General features: G+C 44.5%; 1 protein-coding gene across 3 annotated transcripts in view; it reads left to right on the top strand.

Annotated features, from left to right (window-relative positions):
• Positions 1-13,532, top strand: part of PDK2 (pyruvate dehydrogenase kinase 2) — a 30,914-nt gene extending 17,382 nt beyond the window's left edge. For all 3 annotated transcript variants that reach the window (XM_061592224.1, XM_061592223.1, XM_061592225.1), the window contains 5 exons: positions 4,477-4,553; positions 6,262-6,360; positions 6,926-7,033; positions 9,733-9,846; positions 11,592-13,532. In XM_061592224.1, the coding sequence (XP_061448208.1) occupies positions 4,477-4,553; positions 6,262-6,360; positions 6,926-7,033; positions 9,733-9,846; positions 11,592-11,732 (539 nt within the window). In that variant the 3' untranslated portion in view covers positions 11,733-13,532. The remainder of the gene's footprint in view (positions 1-4,476; positions 4,554-6,261; positions 6,361-6,925; positions 7,034-9,732; positions 9,847-11,591) is intronic.

Raw genomic sequence — 13,532 nt, 5'->3', positions numbered from 1 at the left:
ACAATGTGGAGCAAGTAAACTGCATTGTGCATCCAACCCCCCACCCCAAGATTCACACTCCCATCTAACACAAGAATGAACATCTAATTAAAAGCCAGGGAATAGCGTAAGCCAGGGATAAGGAACCAGTGGCCCTCCATATGCTGTTGGGACCACAACTCCCATCAGCCCCAGCCAGCATGGCCAATGACCAGGGATGATGTGAGTTGTAGTCCAACAACATCTGAAAGGCCTACAGGTTTCCAATCTCTGGCTTAAGAATAGCTCAGCAATGCCCATCCACTGCCACTCACAGAAAGCGGTCCTCTTGTTCCAAATCAGATTCACCCCTTATCTTATACCACCCTTGACTCATGTGTGGTGCTTGGTTCTCCCCACCACACTGCCTTCCTCCACTGTGATCCCTTCTCAGCTAGCCAGTTAGCTCAATGCCCTCTGTCATGATGGTGGTTGAATGTCACAACTGCCATGCCATTCATCCTTCTTTACTCCTGCAATAAAAAGGGGCAACCTTATTCATGTAGGAATGTTCTATCAATAGCCACGATGGCTAAATAACAAAACGGCGATCATTTATGATCTGATTAAAGATGAACAGGCTGATTTTGCATGTATAACTGAAACATGGTTGGAAGAACCAGGGGGAGTGAATCTTAACAGTCTCTGCCCCCCAGGTTATTCAGCTTTCCATCAACCCAGACTTGTTAATCGAGGAGGGGGTGTAGCAATTATTTATCGTGAATCACTTCCTTTTTCTAGACTATCTTGTCAACAGTACTCTAGCTTTGAATCCCTGTGCCTTAAACTTAATTCACAAGACCCTATTGTTATTTTGTTAATTTACTGCCCCCCCCCAATATTTTAAATCAATCCTTATCAGAGCTATTTGACCTAATCTCAGGATTATGGCTAGAATCCCAAAAACTGTTAGTATTAGCAGATTTTAATATTCACGCGGAATCCCCCTCTATTAAGTTGGTACAAGAGTTCTTGACCATGATGTCCACCTTAGGACTTCAACAATTAGTAGGTGTTCCAACTCATATGGCAGGCCACACTCTCGACCTTATTTTTCAATCAGATCCAGATGCTAAGAATTTTCAAATTGATAATGTGGCTACTTCGCCATTATTATGGTCGGATCATTATTTGATCCAATTCAAATTATTAATTCCGTCCTTCTCTACTGAGACTAATATTTCCTCTAGATTATATCGTCCAAAAAGATTACTAGACCTAGATATATTCGCATCTAGGCTACAAGAGTATGCTGACCCCCATATGGGAGAGTCAATCGAAATTTTGACCAACTCTTGGAATAATAGGATGACCGAAATAGTGGATGAAATGGCCCCTCTCCGCCCACTGAAAATGGTGAGATCGAAATTAGCTCCATGGTTCTCAAAAGACCTATTAAAAATGAAACGTTCCTACCGGCGTCTAGAACGGCACTGGAAAAAGTCAACTAGCTCATTTGATAAGATTCAAGCCAACAAATGTGCAAAAACCTATGCCTAGATGAGAATGGCAGCCCGAAAATCTTTTTATTCGACCTCTATTGCCTCATCGAGTAATCATCCAAAAGAACTGTTCCGGATAGTGAATAATCTCCTTCAAACACCACAAACAAACTCTCATTTAATCTGCTCTCAAGCCCGCTGCCAAGAATTCGCCTCATTTTTTGAAGCTAAGGTGGATCAGATTCGTTTTAATATAGATCATACTGAAATGGCAGAGGAAAAGAACATCAGATCAGAAAATGACTACCCTGCGCTTTTTGCCACCTTTCAATTAATCTTTTCAGATGACATTCTTCGATTTTTAAATGGAATGAATCCAACAACCTGTTTACTTGATCCATGTCCTTCCTGGTTGATAAAAACATCAAATTTGAAATTAGCAAGCTGGATTAGTACAATCGTAAATTCTTCTCTTCAACAAGGCCACTTACTGGAATGCCTAAAAGAAGCAATGGTTACACCTTTACTGAAAAAACCCTCTCTCGACCCTAAAATATTAAATAATTATCGACCGGTATCTAATCTACCTTTTCTGAGTAAAATCATTGAGAGAGTGGTAGCCTCACAGCTTCAAAAGTTTATAGACACCTCCGACTGTTATGACCTCTTCCAATCTGGTTTCAGACCGAATCATGGGACTGAAACGGCTCTAGTCGCATTAGTCGACGATCTTCGACTAGAACATGACAAAGGCAATCTGTCCCTTCTAGTTTTATTGGATTTATCTGCCGCATTCGACACAATTGATCACAGCATTCTGTTAGACCGTCTCTTTAAAATGGGTCTCAGAGGTACAGTACTAAAATGGCTTCGCTCCTTTTTGGAAAAAAGGCTTCGGAGAGTTGCCCTCGGGGATCATTGTTCTAAACCCTGGCCATTAAAATATGGCGTTCCACAGGGCTCTGTTTTATCCCCGATGTTATTTAATATTTATGTAAGCCCTTTAGGAAAAATCATTCGAAAATTTGGGATTCATTATCACCAATATGCCGATGATACACAACTGTATTGTTCCTTTCCACCGAACACTGTAGAGACTGTCAACTGCCTTAATCAATGTCTCCTAGCAGTGCAAAGTTGGATGAATAAAAACAAATTGAAACTAAACCCAGAAAAAACAGAGGTCATTCTCATTGGCAAAAATCTCCCCCAAGGAACTGGACATCTGCCTTCACTTGACGGAGTTTTTCTCCCTTTAAAATCTCAAGTCCGTAGTTTAGGTATAATCTTGGACTCAGCCCTAACCTTTGAACCCCAGGTTGCAGCCGTGTCTAGAGCCACATTTGCAAAACTAAAACTGGTCTGTCAACTCCGCCCATTTTTAGGGACATCAGAATTAATGAAAGTAACTCAGGCCTTAGTAACCTCTCGACTGGACTATTGTAATTCTTTATATGTTGGCCTTTCTGCTAGAGCACTTCGACCGCTCAAGCAGGTACAAAGAGCGGCCGCGAGGATGATCACTAAAACTGGTCCTCGGGTTCATACTTCACCTCTTCTTTACCATCTTCACTGGCTCCCTATTAGCTCCAGACATCAGTTTAAGATTCTGGTTCTAACGTTTAAGGCTCTTCACGGACTGGCGCCGGTATATTTGACAAACTGTCTCGTTGAATTCAAAACCTATCGCCCTATGAGATCGATTTCTGAAAGCACTCTTATTATTCCCTCAACTTTCATGATCCGCCAAATGAACACCAGGAGGAAGGCCTTCTCAGTCATAGCCCCTACTCTTTGGAATAATTTACCATCTGAGATACGACGTTCCTTGTCTCTCATTGAATTCCGTCGGCGGATTAAAACATACCTGTTTCAACTAGCTTTTAATGTTTGAAGTGAGATTGTTGTCGAACTTTTTAGTATTAATTTACTTATTTGTTTTTAGGTATTCTATTATGCTATTTTTGTATTATCTCTGTTTTTTAATGTTCACTGCTCTGAATTCTGAGTTTCGGAACTAGAGCGGTATATAAATTTTTGAAATAAATAAATAAATAAATAAAAATGGAACCTCCATGTTCAGGGGCAATATACCACTGAATTTCAGTTGCTAGGGTCAACAAAATGGAAAGGCTGTAGTCATGCTCTTTGTCAGTTTCCCGTTGGTCCTGCTGGATTAGATGTACCTTTGGTCTGATTCAGTTGGGCTCTTTTTATTTATTTGTTATTATTCTTTTGCTCTTTTTATGATTAAAAAATACCCTTTAATCCCCAAGTGGACCTCCAAATTGTCCAGTGGTATTTAGAAAAAAAGATTCCACCTCACAACAGGGGAACGTGTGTACCTGCTTCTGCTCTGTCAGTTATTTCTAAAGCCAAACAGTTGCATTGTATCATTGGATAAATGTGCATCGTTCCATAATTTTCCCTGTAACTTTTTACCATCTACAAGTTCTGAAGGTTCTATAGCAACTGGAATTCCACAGAGGTATTGGAGGTTCTCGTTGTGAAAAATGGCCTGGAGGGGTGGGTGGGGAGGAAATGTGGGTAACTGTGCATTTGTAGAGAGTGTGGGGCTTAAGGAAAAGCAATAGAAAGGCTGTCCTGACGTGGTGGCAAGAGACGTCATCCTGATGCTGAACTGACCCAAGGAAGTTCTAGAGAGCTCCCAACCAATCAGGAAACCAAGCAAGGAACCTGGGGGGAGCAGGGGAAGGTGAGGAATCTCTGCTGCTTGTGAAATGTTCTCTGCTTAGTTGAGTGGCTGAGGCATATTCTGTATTTTGGCATGAGGTATGGCCTCATGGGATAACACCTGACACCTAACCTTTCTGATATGGTCTTGAACATTAAAACCTGTGTTGATAAAGCAGTATCTCTGAAAATAAGTTCCCTGTACAGTTGTGAGCAGGTAAATGCAGCGGGAGCATGGGCGGCTTGTGCATGGTGGGTTGGGAGAAGGGAGGGCAGAGAATGGTAACCTGCGTGCTCTTAATGACCTCTCTTCTGCTTGTAGCCAACCACCCTGGCCAGTCCATCCACATGGTCTACGTCCCATCTCACCTGTACCACATGCTCTTTGAGCTGTTCAAGGTAATTCTCTGGGGCTGGAAGTCTTTCTCCATTGCTAACTCTGACACAGGAAGCTGCCTTATACTAAGTCAGGCACATTGTTCCATCACCCCTAGTATCATCTACAATGACTAGCAGCTGCCCTCCAGAGTTTCAGGCAGGGAACATTCCCAGTCCTACCTGGAGATGCCAAGGATTGAACCTGGGACCTTCTGCATGCAAAGCAGACACTCTACCTCCGAGTTACGAGCTGCACTATAACCCAGGCTGGGCATCAGCACCACGACTTTGGGTTAAATGTTGGGGTGGGCGTAGGGAGGTCTGCTCCATCCCGAAGTAGTAGGGCCGTGACACTTCAGCCAAAAGCTCCCTTAGAAGGTTCTCTGTTTGCAGGGATCCCAGTCGCTCAATCAATCTCCGGCAGCCATTTTTGTTCCCAAATACCCTTGGGGCATTTATAGCGACAGTGGGCTTCTTGCCAATAGTGGAAAGTAACCGCATCCTGCAGTTGGGATTACTTCTCTTGTGGGATTTTGCAGAATGTGGAGCACAATGGGCAGAGGGAGGATAGCAACATAATTCCCTGCTCATGTCTTAAGAAAGCTCCTCCCTTAAGTAAGGGAATGAAATTTAATCATGTAATGAACTGCCTTGCAGAAGGAATATCAACGCTCTTCCTGTGTTCTTGGTGAAGACAGTTGCTTGAAGTTTCAAGGAGGGAAGGGGCTATGCTGGTTACTTGTGGTTTCCTTTTTTGTGAGGCTCAAACTGCATGTCATGCTCAGTTGTGTGATTCTCTCTCCTCCCCGTATTTGTTTTTTAATACAAAGCAGCTTCAGTGGCTGCTTCACCCTTTCTCTTCCTGCTGTTTGTCTACTCCAAATCACCCACCATCTGTATTGCTAGCCATAAGGGAATTTCTTTCTATGCAGCTTTGAGTGCAATGTGAAACCAACTTTGGGGAGGGGGGATTTTGAGGAGATAAAAAGCAGGAAGGAAAAGAGTTAAGCACCCACCAACACCTGCTCTTCTCATTCTTGATTGCAAGGTTGCTTTGCGTTTTTAAAGAAATAGAATTATGATTCACAACTATTTCTTAAATGATTATTGGGGGCAAAAATATGGATTGCTGAACACTGGAAATTGGATGAAATTCTGCAGTTATCTGAGTGGCTGATTGAGGTCTGGGAAACTTGCACTTTTAATATTAACGTATTTTAATAGAAGTAACTGTAGTCCTCAATCAGATAAATTCATGGAAAGATGGCTGTTATCCTGACAGTTACTGTTTCTGAAACTGATAAAATGCCACCTTATCTTTTCTCCCCTCTTTTGTAAGTAGTTAGATATTTTGTTTATTTTTGTCTAAGTCTGATAAACCAAAATTGTACTTTTGAGATGTTTATGATTATTAATTTCTGTAACACATACGTAGCTTAATACAATAAATCTTACTAAGCAAAAACAACAACAGAAGCAAAAATCGGAAGAAACAATCTCATGACTTGTCCAGTGGAATCTGAAGCGATTCATGGATTCATAGGAAGCTGTTTGGCATGGACCCATTTGAGTTACCCTAAGTGCATTTTCAAAATGACAAGCAAATGCATGCTGGGATAAAAATGGCAGACCAAACCTATGAAGTGCCTAGCTGGGGCAAGGAGGGCCAATTAGATTGTCTAGGGAGACTATTTTTATAGCCTTGTCCTTGTCTGTCGTTGTCTTCCAGAATGCCATGAGGGCCACCGTAGAAAGTCACGAGTCCAGCCCCACTTTCCCACCCATTAAGGTGATGGTGTCATTGGGGCAAGAGGATCTCTCCATCAGGGTAAGTGAGGCTGGGACGGGGAGGAATTATGGAAAGAAACAGTCTGTCAGTAGTAACTGCACACCTATACATTAGCGACCGCCTTTCCACCTGGCCCCTGCATTCATCACCTTTGTGTGCCCCCTTCGAGGCAGGTGCAGAAGGTGGCAACACAAGAATGGGCCTCTTCAGTGGTGGCTCCCCGACTGTGGCATGCCCTCCCCAGAGAGAGATGCCTGGCACCTTCATTACCAACTTTTAGGTGGCAGATAAAGACGTTCCTGTTCAGCTAACTATTTGGATCTGAATTGAAATCATAGGCTGTTATCATAACCCAGCCTGAATTTCATTGTCATTGCTGGTAGGGCAGGATAGAATCTGCCCTTTTAATATTATTGCAAAATGGGCACCACTTCATCATTTTTTAAAACGTTTATGTATTTCAAATTTTGTATTTGTGTTATGTATGCTTTGAGACATTTTTTGTAGTAAGCAACAAATAAATGACGTTGTTGTTTGTTATTTATAATAATAATAAATACACCGTATCTCTGTTGATGCTTTTTTTCCTCCTGTCTTGGGGCAGATGAGTGACCGTGGAGGTGGGGTTCCTCTACGCAAGATTGAGCGACTCTTCAGCTATATGTATTCCACAGCACCCAAACCGGAGCTGGGCACTGGTGGGACTCCCCTGGTACATGCTGTTAACTGGGCCAGAGGGGTGGGGGAAGAGACTGTTTTAAATTGTCATCAGCCTTTTAAAAGCCCATCATGGCTTCTGACAATGGTGTATGTCTCGAAAATTCATGGCAGTTGGCTTTCAAATGGTTTTAAATTTAAAATATGTAATGTGTAAATGTGCCTTAACATTTCCCCCCCTGTGGACTATATGTGAATGAAACCTCTGCTTCTGCAGGCTGGAAAAATCAGTGCAGGAATGGAATAAGAATTTGGCAGACCATTAAAGGGCCAAATCAGATGTGATGTGAGAGGTCCATGACTGGATTTTCTGAAGTTTGGAGAAAGTAACATTAAAGCAGCTGGGGAGGATTGGCACTCTGATTTTTATCAGAGCAGCGCTGATAGGGAAAGGAAGGTTTAACCCTCTGCCATTTTCCTGATCTAAACTGCTCTGGAAGTTGCGAAATATGCCTGGTGGTTGCCAGGCTCAGGGCCTGAGACTGATCCTGTATCTTCAGGAGAAGAGAAAGTCAGCCAAGTGCAGGTTGGGAAAAACCACAAGGTGGAATTCTCTCTTCCCCCTGCACAACTTTTAAAGCTACAGAAGACCTCTTGGTTGCCAGGTTCCCATTACAGTGTTGCAAGAACGCCTGCATTTGGCTGACTTTCTCTTCTCCTAAAGATACAAGATCAGTCTCAGGCCCTGAGCCTGGCAACCTTAACGTTGTACGTGTATTTTTGTCCCAGCAGGGCCAGCTTTGGGAGGCAGTTTAGATCAGGAAAACAGCACAGAAATCCCCTCCACCACCAAAAAACCCTCCCTGCTTCATAACATTTAAAGTCCCATCAGCCAGGGAAGGAGCAGTTGCAGGGAATTTGCTTCCTCCTCCCTGCCAGAAAGAACACCCTTCTCCAGCTGCCACTTGCCCTGGGATTGCAGGGGTGAAGAAGGATGCACTGTGGCCTCTGCCGTTGGCCAGGAGAGCAAGGGCCATTGGGAGGCTGCTCCCTACCTGCCTCCCAGGAAGGGCATCATGGCAAGGCAGAGACTACCCTTCTCTATCTGTTGGACAGGGAAGGCCCAGTTGCAGGGTGCTTGTTTCCCTCTCTCCTCGACCAGAAGAAATACTCTGTTCTGACAGTTGCCCTGGCGCTGCAGAACTGAAGGAAAGCATGCTGTGGCCCCATTTGTCTTCCAGAAGACTGTGGGCTTCTGGGTTGTGTGAGTTTTGCTATATGTTTGTTTTGGCAGGATTGCAACCTGTTTTAAGCAGTTTTACCAAAGAACATAAGAAGAATCCTGCTGGATCAGGCCAAGGGCCTGCCCGGGCCCTGAGATCTTCAGGAGAGGCCCTTCTCTCAGTCCCAACACCTTCGCAAACGCGATCGGTGGGGACGCAAGATAGGGCCTTCTCGGTGGCTGCTTCTAGGTTCTGGAACTCCCTTCCTAGGGAGGCACAAATGGCCCCCTCCTTGCCATCCTTCCGTCGGCAAGTAAAGACTTTTTTATTCCGATGCTTTTGGGATAGAAGGTGTTTAGGATTGGGCTCTACAAGGTTTGTTTTATTGTTTTATGCCATTATTTGTATTATTTTAAATTGTTTTTTAGTATTTTAAGTGCCTGTTTCATGGTTTTAAGGTTGCTTATAGTTTAATTGTATTTTAATTGTATGTTTTTGTATGATTTTAACTACATATAGTTTTATTTGTAAGCCGCCCTGAGTTCCAGTTTGGAAGAAGGGCGGGGTAAAAATAAAGTTTCATTCATGCAAGGGCCCATCATAGTCCAGCCAACAATGGCCAACTAGGTGACATTCAGACCGTACATTTATTCGACTATTATTCTACTTTAAACAGTTATGGCTTCCCCCGAAGAATCCTGGGAAGGGCAGTTTGTAAAGGGTAATGAGTGTTACTAAGAGACTTCTATTCTCCTCACAGAGCTACCATGCCCAGAGAGGTTTAACAGTCCCTCAGAAAACTCTGGGAATTGTAGCTCTGTGAGGGGAATAGGGGTCTCCCAACAACTCTCAGCACCTTTCACAAACCATACTTTGGGGGAAGCCATGACTGGTGAAAGTGTAATAATAGTGGAATAAATGTATGGTGTGAATGTGACCCTTGATGCCCATGGAAAGCCCACAAATGACCTTAGCACAACAGCACTCTTTACCTGTGATTCCCAGCACCTGGTGTTCACTGGGGTTTTGAGAATCATTTGGATGAAAAGCCAGGGTATGAACTTTGAAAACAATAACGAATACATTAAAATAAATAAAATACGACCAGGGGGATCTGATTGTAATTCTCCCATGTCACATCTGTTTTGGCTCCTTTTTTTATTAGGAGGGACAAAGCCTGGTGGCAGAGGTAATGGGGAGAGCAGATGAGAAGCTTCATTATAAGGAGACCCTGCCGCAGGGATGGGAACCTGGGGCCCTCCCAAATGTTGTTGGACTCCAACTCCCATCAGCCCCCAGCCAGTGCACCCCAATGGTCAGCTCTAATGGGACTTATAGTCCAGCAACATCTGGAGGGCCACAGGTTCCCCATCCCTGGTCTACAGGGAGGATTTGCCAGCAGGCTCTTAGCAGGAATGTTCAAGGTTGCTCTCAGTTTGTTTGTGGAGGGGGTGAGCAATGAGTGCCAGCTGGGTTGCAGAGACAGAACCAGTTACTAACCATACTTCTGTCCTTTCCCTGCTAAAACCAGGCTGGTTTCGGCTATGGACTGCCTATTTCCAGGCTCTATGCTAAGTATTTCCAAGGTGATCTTCAGCTCTTCTCCATGGAAGGGTTTGGGACAGATGCTGTCATCTATTTGAAGGTGAGATAGCCTCTTCCTCCTCCTCTCTTTCCCCCACCCCAATATTCTTTCTCTGAGTGCTGATCCAGACTCTTCAATATCTATTGACCAATTGTGGAAATGTCCCTTTCCCACTTCTCAGGAGTCGTATGTGAAATTTAAACAGGTTTGTCTTTCATAGATCTCTCCCCAAGAGGGTAGGGATGCCTGTTCCAAAGGTGTGGGCTGTTGGGTAGCTTAAACTGAGCCAAAGATTTCAATTCTAGCTTGTGCTCATTCAGCCTTGTGCTCCTGAGGTCATTTGCCTTGGATAAAAAATGAATACAGGCAGTCCGCTAGTGACACCAGTAGGGTCACTGTCCCATAGCACCGAAGGTGGGCGTGCGTGGGGAGCCTCTCTTTCCATTGGCTGATATCACTGCTCCATGGGATCCTTTCCCACTTGTTCGATTGTCCACTCAGTAGCAGAGTTTTGGATGTAACATTTGTAACCTCTCCTGCCAGTCAGTGGCCTCCTCTCCAGGCAGCCAAGAGGAATGTGAGCACACTAAGAGTGTGTCCCCAGAGTGGCAGCAGAAGACCTCAAACAAATACAAAACGTGATTACTAGTCAAATTTGTGGGTTTTTTTGCACTTTTAAGAAATTCATTCTGAAGCCCTCTTCTTAAAGCTCTGCTTTTCAAAGCTGCCATGCTATCTGCATTTACATTGGAGTACGTCCTATTAAATTCAGCAGAGCTCACATGCATAGGACCGGGCTAAATCTTTGGATAAAGTTTTAAGGCGCTAACATTACCTATGCCAAATTTGTTACTGTTTCTCCCTCCTGAAGTATCCTTGGGAATGCCAAAAGAAATTTAGGCTAGAAAAACACTTAATTCAAATGTATATTTGAGTTAGGAGAAATTTCACAGGCTTTGTGCCACTACAAATAACTTCCTACAGGTCTGGTTTATTAAAACAGGAATAATGAGAAGGGTGCCACTCCTTTCTGTTTATCTATTTTTTGCGAATGGAGGTAGAGTGTGGCATTGGAATTGTCGTCAGTAAATCAACTAGCCAAGAGGGCAGTGGGGGTGGAGGTCTTGCATCGCAATCAGGGAAGGTGGCATGAACTTTAGTGAGGCAGCACATGCTCTGATAGGCCGTCTAGCCGCAAAGGAATTTTCTTGTGGATTTTTAGTTGAATGTGTCCCTGCTCTGAACAAGGGCTGTGAAAAAGGAAAAACCTCTCTCTATCCGCTTAAGTTATGCACTGTTTTCTTCAGTTAAATTTTACCAGGATTTTCTCTCTGGAATCTGTATGCTTTATTTATTTATTAAATTGGTTAGTTGCTCTTCTTCACAAAAATGAACCCAAAGCCTCTTACATTATTCAAGTGTCTCTGCTTACAGGAATAACCCATATTAATATTGTAGAACAGGGGTAGCCAACACAGTGCCCTCCAGATGCTGTTGGCCTACGGCTCCCATCAGCCCCAGCTAGCATAGCCAATGGCCAGGGATGATGGGAGTTGTAGTCTAACAACATCTGAAGGGTACCACATTGGCTGTCCTTGTTAGAGTGAGATATACAACTTGCAGGGCTCCTATCAGTCACCTGGAGGCCCCCAGGTGCAATGCCAGGCATAGGAGATTAAAACCACTCTGTGCTAAGAGGCTGAGTTGGATTGGGCAAGTGTAGCCTGTCACTGTGGCAGGACCCGAGTTGGATATGTGCCTGACTCTGTCAGAAGGCCATCCTAAACTGCTTTGTACCTTTCCAGGCCTTGTCAACGGACTCCGTGGAGCGGCTTCCAGTGTACAACAAGTCGGCTTGGCGCCACTACCAAACCATCCAGGAAGCCGACGACTGGTGTGTGCCCAGTACGGAACCCAAGAACACCTCCACTTACCGGGTGACCTAAGCCAAGCTTTTGTTTGCATAGAAGGAAAGGTGTCTGCCTAGCCTCAGAGATGAAGATGCCAAACTTTGGTGAAGGAAGAGAGACAAATTGATCATCACCAGCAGAAACCCACCTCATGTTGCGAACCTCTTGGCTGGCCTGGTCAATTCATCAGGCAATCCGGCGCCCACTAACTCTCTCATACTTGTTTTCAGACGTATGTAGCATAGATCTCTCTTTCACTGTGTTGCCACAGCATGGAACTTCTCCTCCCTGCTCCACCCTCAATATTGCCCTCTGGTCTAGCACCTTGGAATTGGCCTTCCGAGAGTCTGGTTTTTATCACATTCGATGTTTCTCAAGCCACATTTATTATTCTTGGACTGTAAAATGGAAGGAATTCAAAGAGCTTAAAGTGCTGTGCGTTCAGCTTTGGAGAGAACCGAAGAGATCTGCAGAAGAGAATGATGGCAGAGCTGCTGTGTGTGGGCAGGTGATGTTAATTTCCAAACATGGAGAGGATGGCCCATGCTGAGGGAGATGGGAATGACAGAGCCAGAGATACTGACTGTAATGAGAAGAAAAGTTGGAGAAAAGCAAGGGGACTGGATTCCTTCTCAATGCAAGCACCAGGAGGGGGAAAGTGGTGCATGGACGCTCTTGCTTTAGGTTCTGTACCTTTTCCACCACACATATGAATCTCCAACTTGGGCAAGTCAACATGGAAATTGGCCATTGGAACAGTGGGGGAAGTTGGGCGTCCAAACGAGGGCCAAATGTTCAGTGTGCTGTGGAATCTATGCCAGCATTGAAGGCCTTCAAAATTTCTTTCCACACCCTTTGGTCATTCCCTGCTCCTTTCGATTTGTCCGCCATGTGCCCAAATGGCTCTGTCAATCGGCGCTGGACCATTCCCCGCGCGGCCTATCTTGGCGTGCAAATCCCCCGCTTCCCTTTGTGGGGAAGAAATTACACGCCCCGTTCTCCATGAGCAAAAAAGTCTCGGTGAATGGGGTGAACAGTTTGGGTCAGCCCTGTGAAGATGAAATCTCCTTTTGGCCATTGCAGGTGCCATGCGCATCTAGTGGCGCAGTGACACATTCTCATCGGAGAACATGATAGTAGAAAAGAGCATAAAGCAAGACTGGGCCTTGTTCATCAGGGTATTTGGCGGGGAAGGGGAGAGAGATGGGAGTATTTAAGGCTTTCTCCTTGTCCTTCAACTGCAACAGAGCAAGTGGGATATGCATCTAGAGGAGACGCTGTTTACCTCCTTGACCAGCTGCTTCCAGGGCATAGAAGAGATTGGCAAAAGGAGCTGTTTGCAGTACCGGCACATGGTGTCCACTGGGGGAGGAGCTAAGACTGCAGACCCTCTTCCCTCCCTTCTTCTCATACTCCCCCTCCAGTAGCTCCTGCTAGGATATCACATTTCTGGTCTTTGTTCAGAGCAATTTGGGTACATGGTCAAAGTTTGATTAGAGAGGGGAGTGACTGCAGATTGCCTCCTGTCTTTCTCTTCCCCATTCTTCTAAGCAGGAGTCATCCATGCCCCCAGATTCTTCCAGCCTCACCTGCATACCTTTCTCCCTTCCTTTTTGACTCTCTAAGCCATTGCCAGCCAGCCTCCCATTCTTCCCTTGGCCCCTCTTGCATGGCATGCTCTTGAATTGGCTGGAAGTGTCCATGTATAAATATATATATTTTTATTCTCTGGGTGGAACCACAGTCATGGTTTAAGACACAAAAGCTGCCATAGTATTTGTTGTTCACTGATGAATTAAATAGCATATGGGAAGAACCATTAAATGTTAAACCTTA

The sequence above is a fragment of the Rhineura floridana genome, chromosome 11, assembly GCF_030035675.1.
Source record: "Rhineura floridana isolate rRhiFlo1 chromosome 11, rRhiFlo1.hap2, whole genome shotgun sequence".
Taxonomy (NCBI): domain Eukaryota; kingdom Metazoa; phylum Chordata; class Lepidosauria; order Squamata; family Rhineuridae; genus Rhineura; species Rhineura floridana.
Note: the sequence above shows the minus strand (reverse complement) of the source record. Positions and strands in the feature narration are given on the sequence as shown.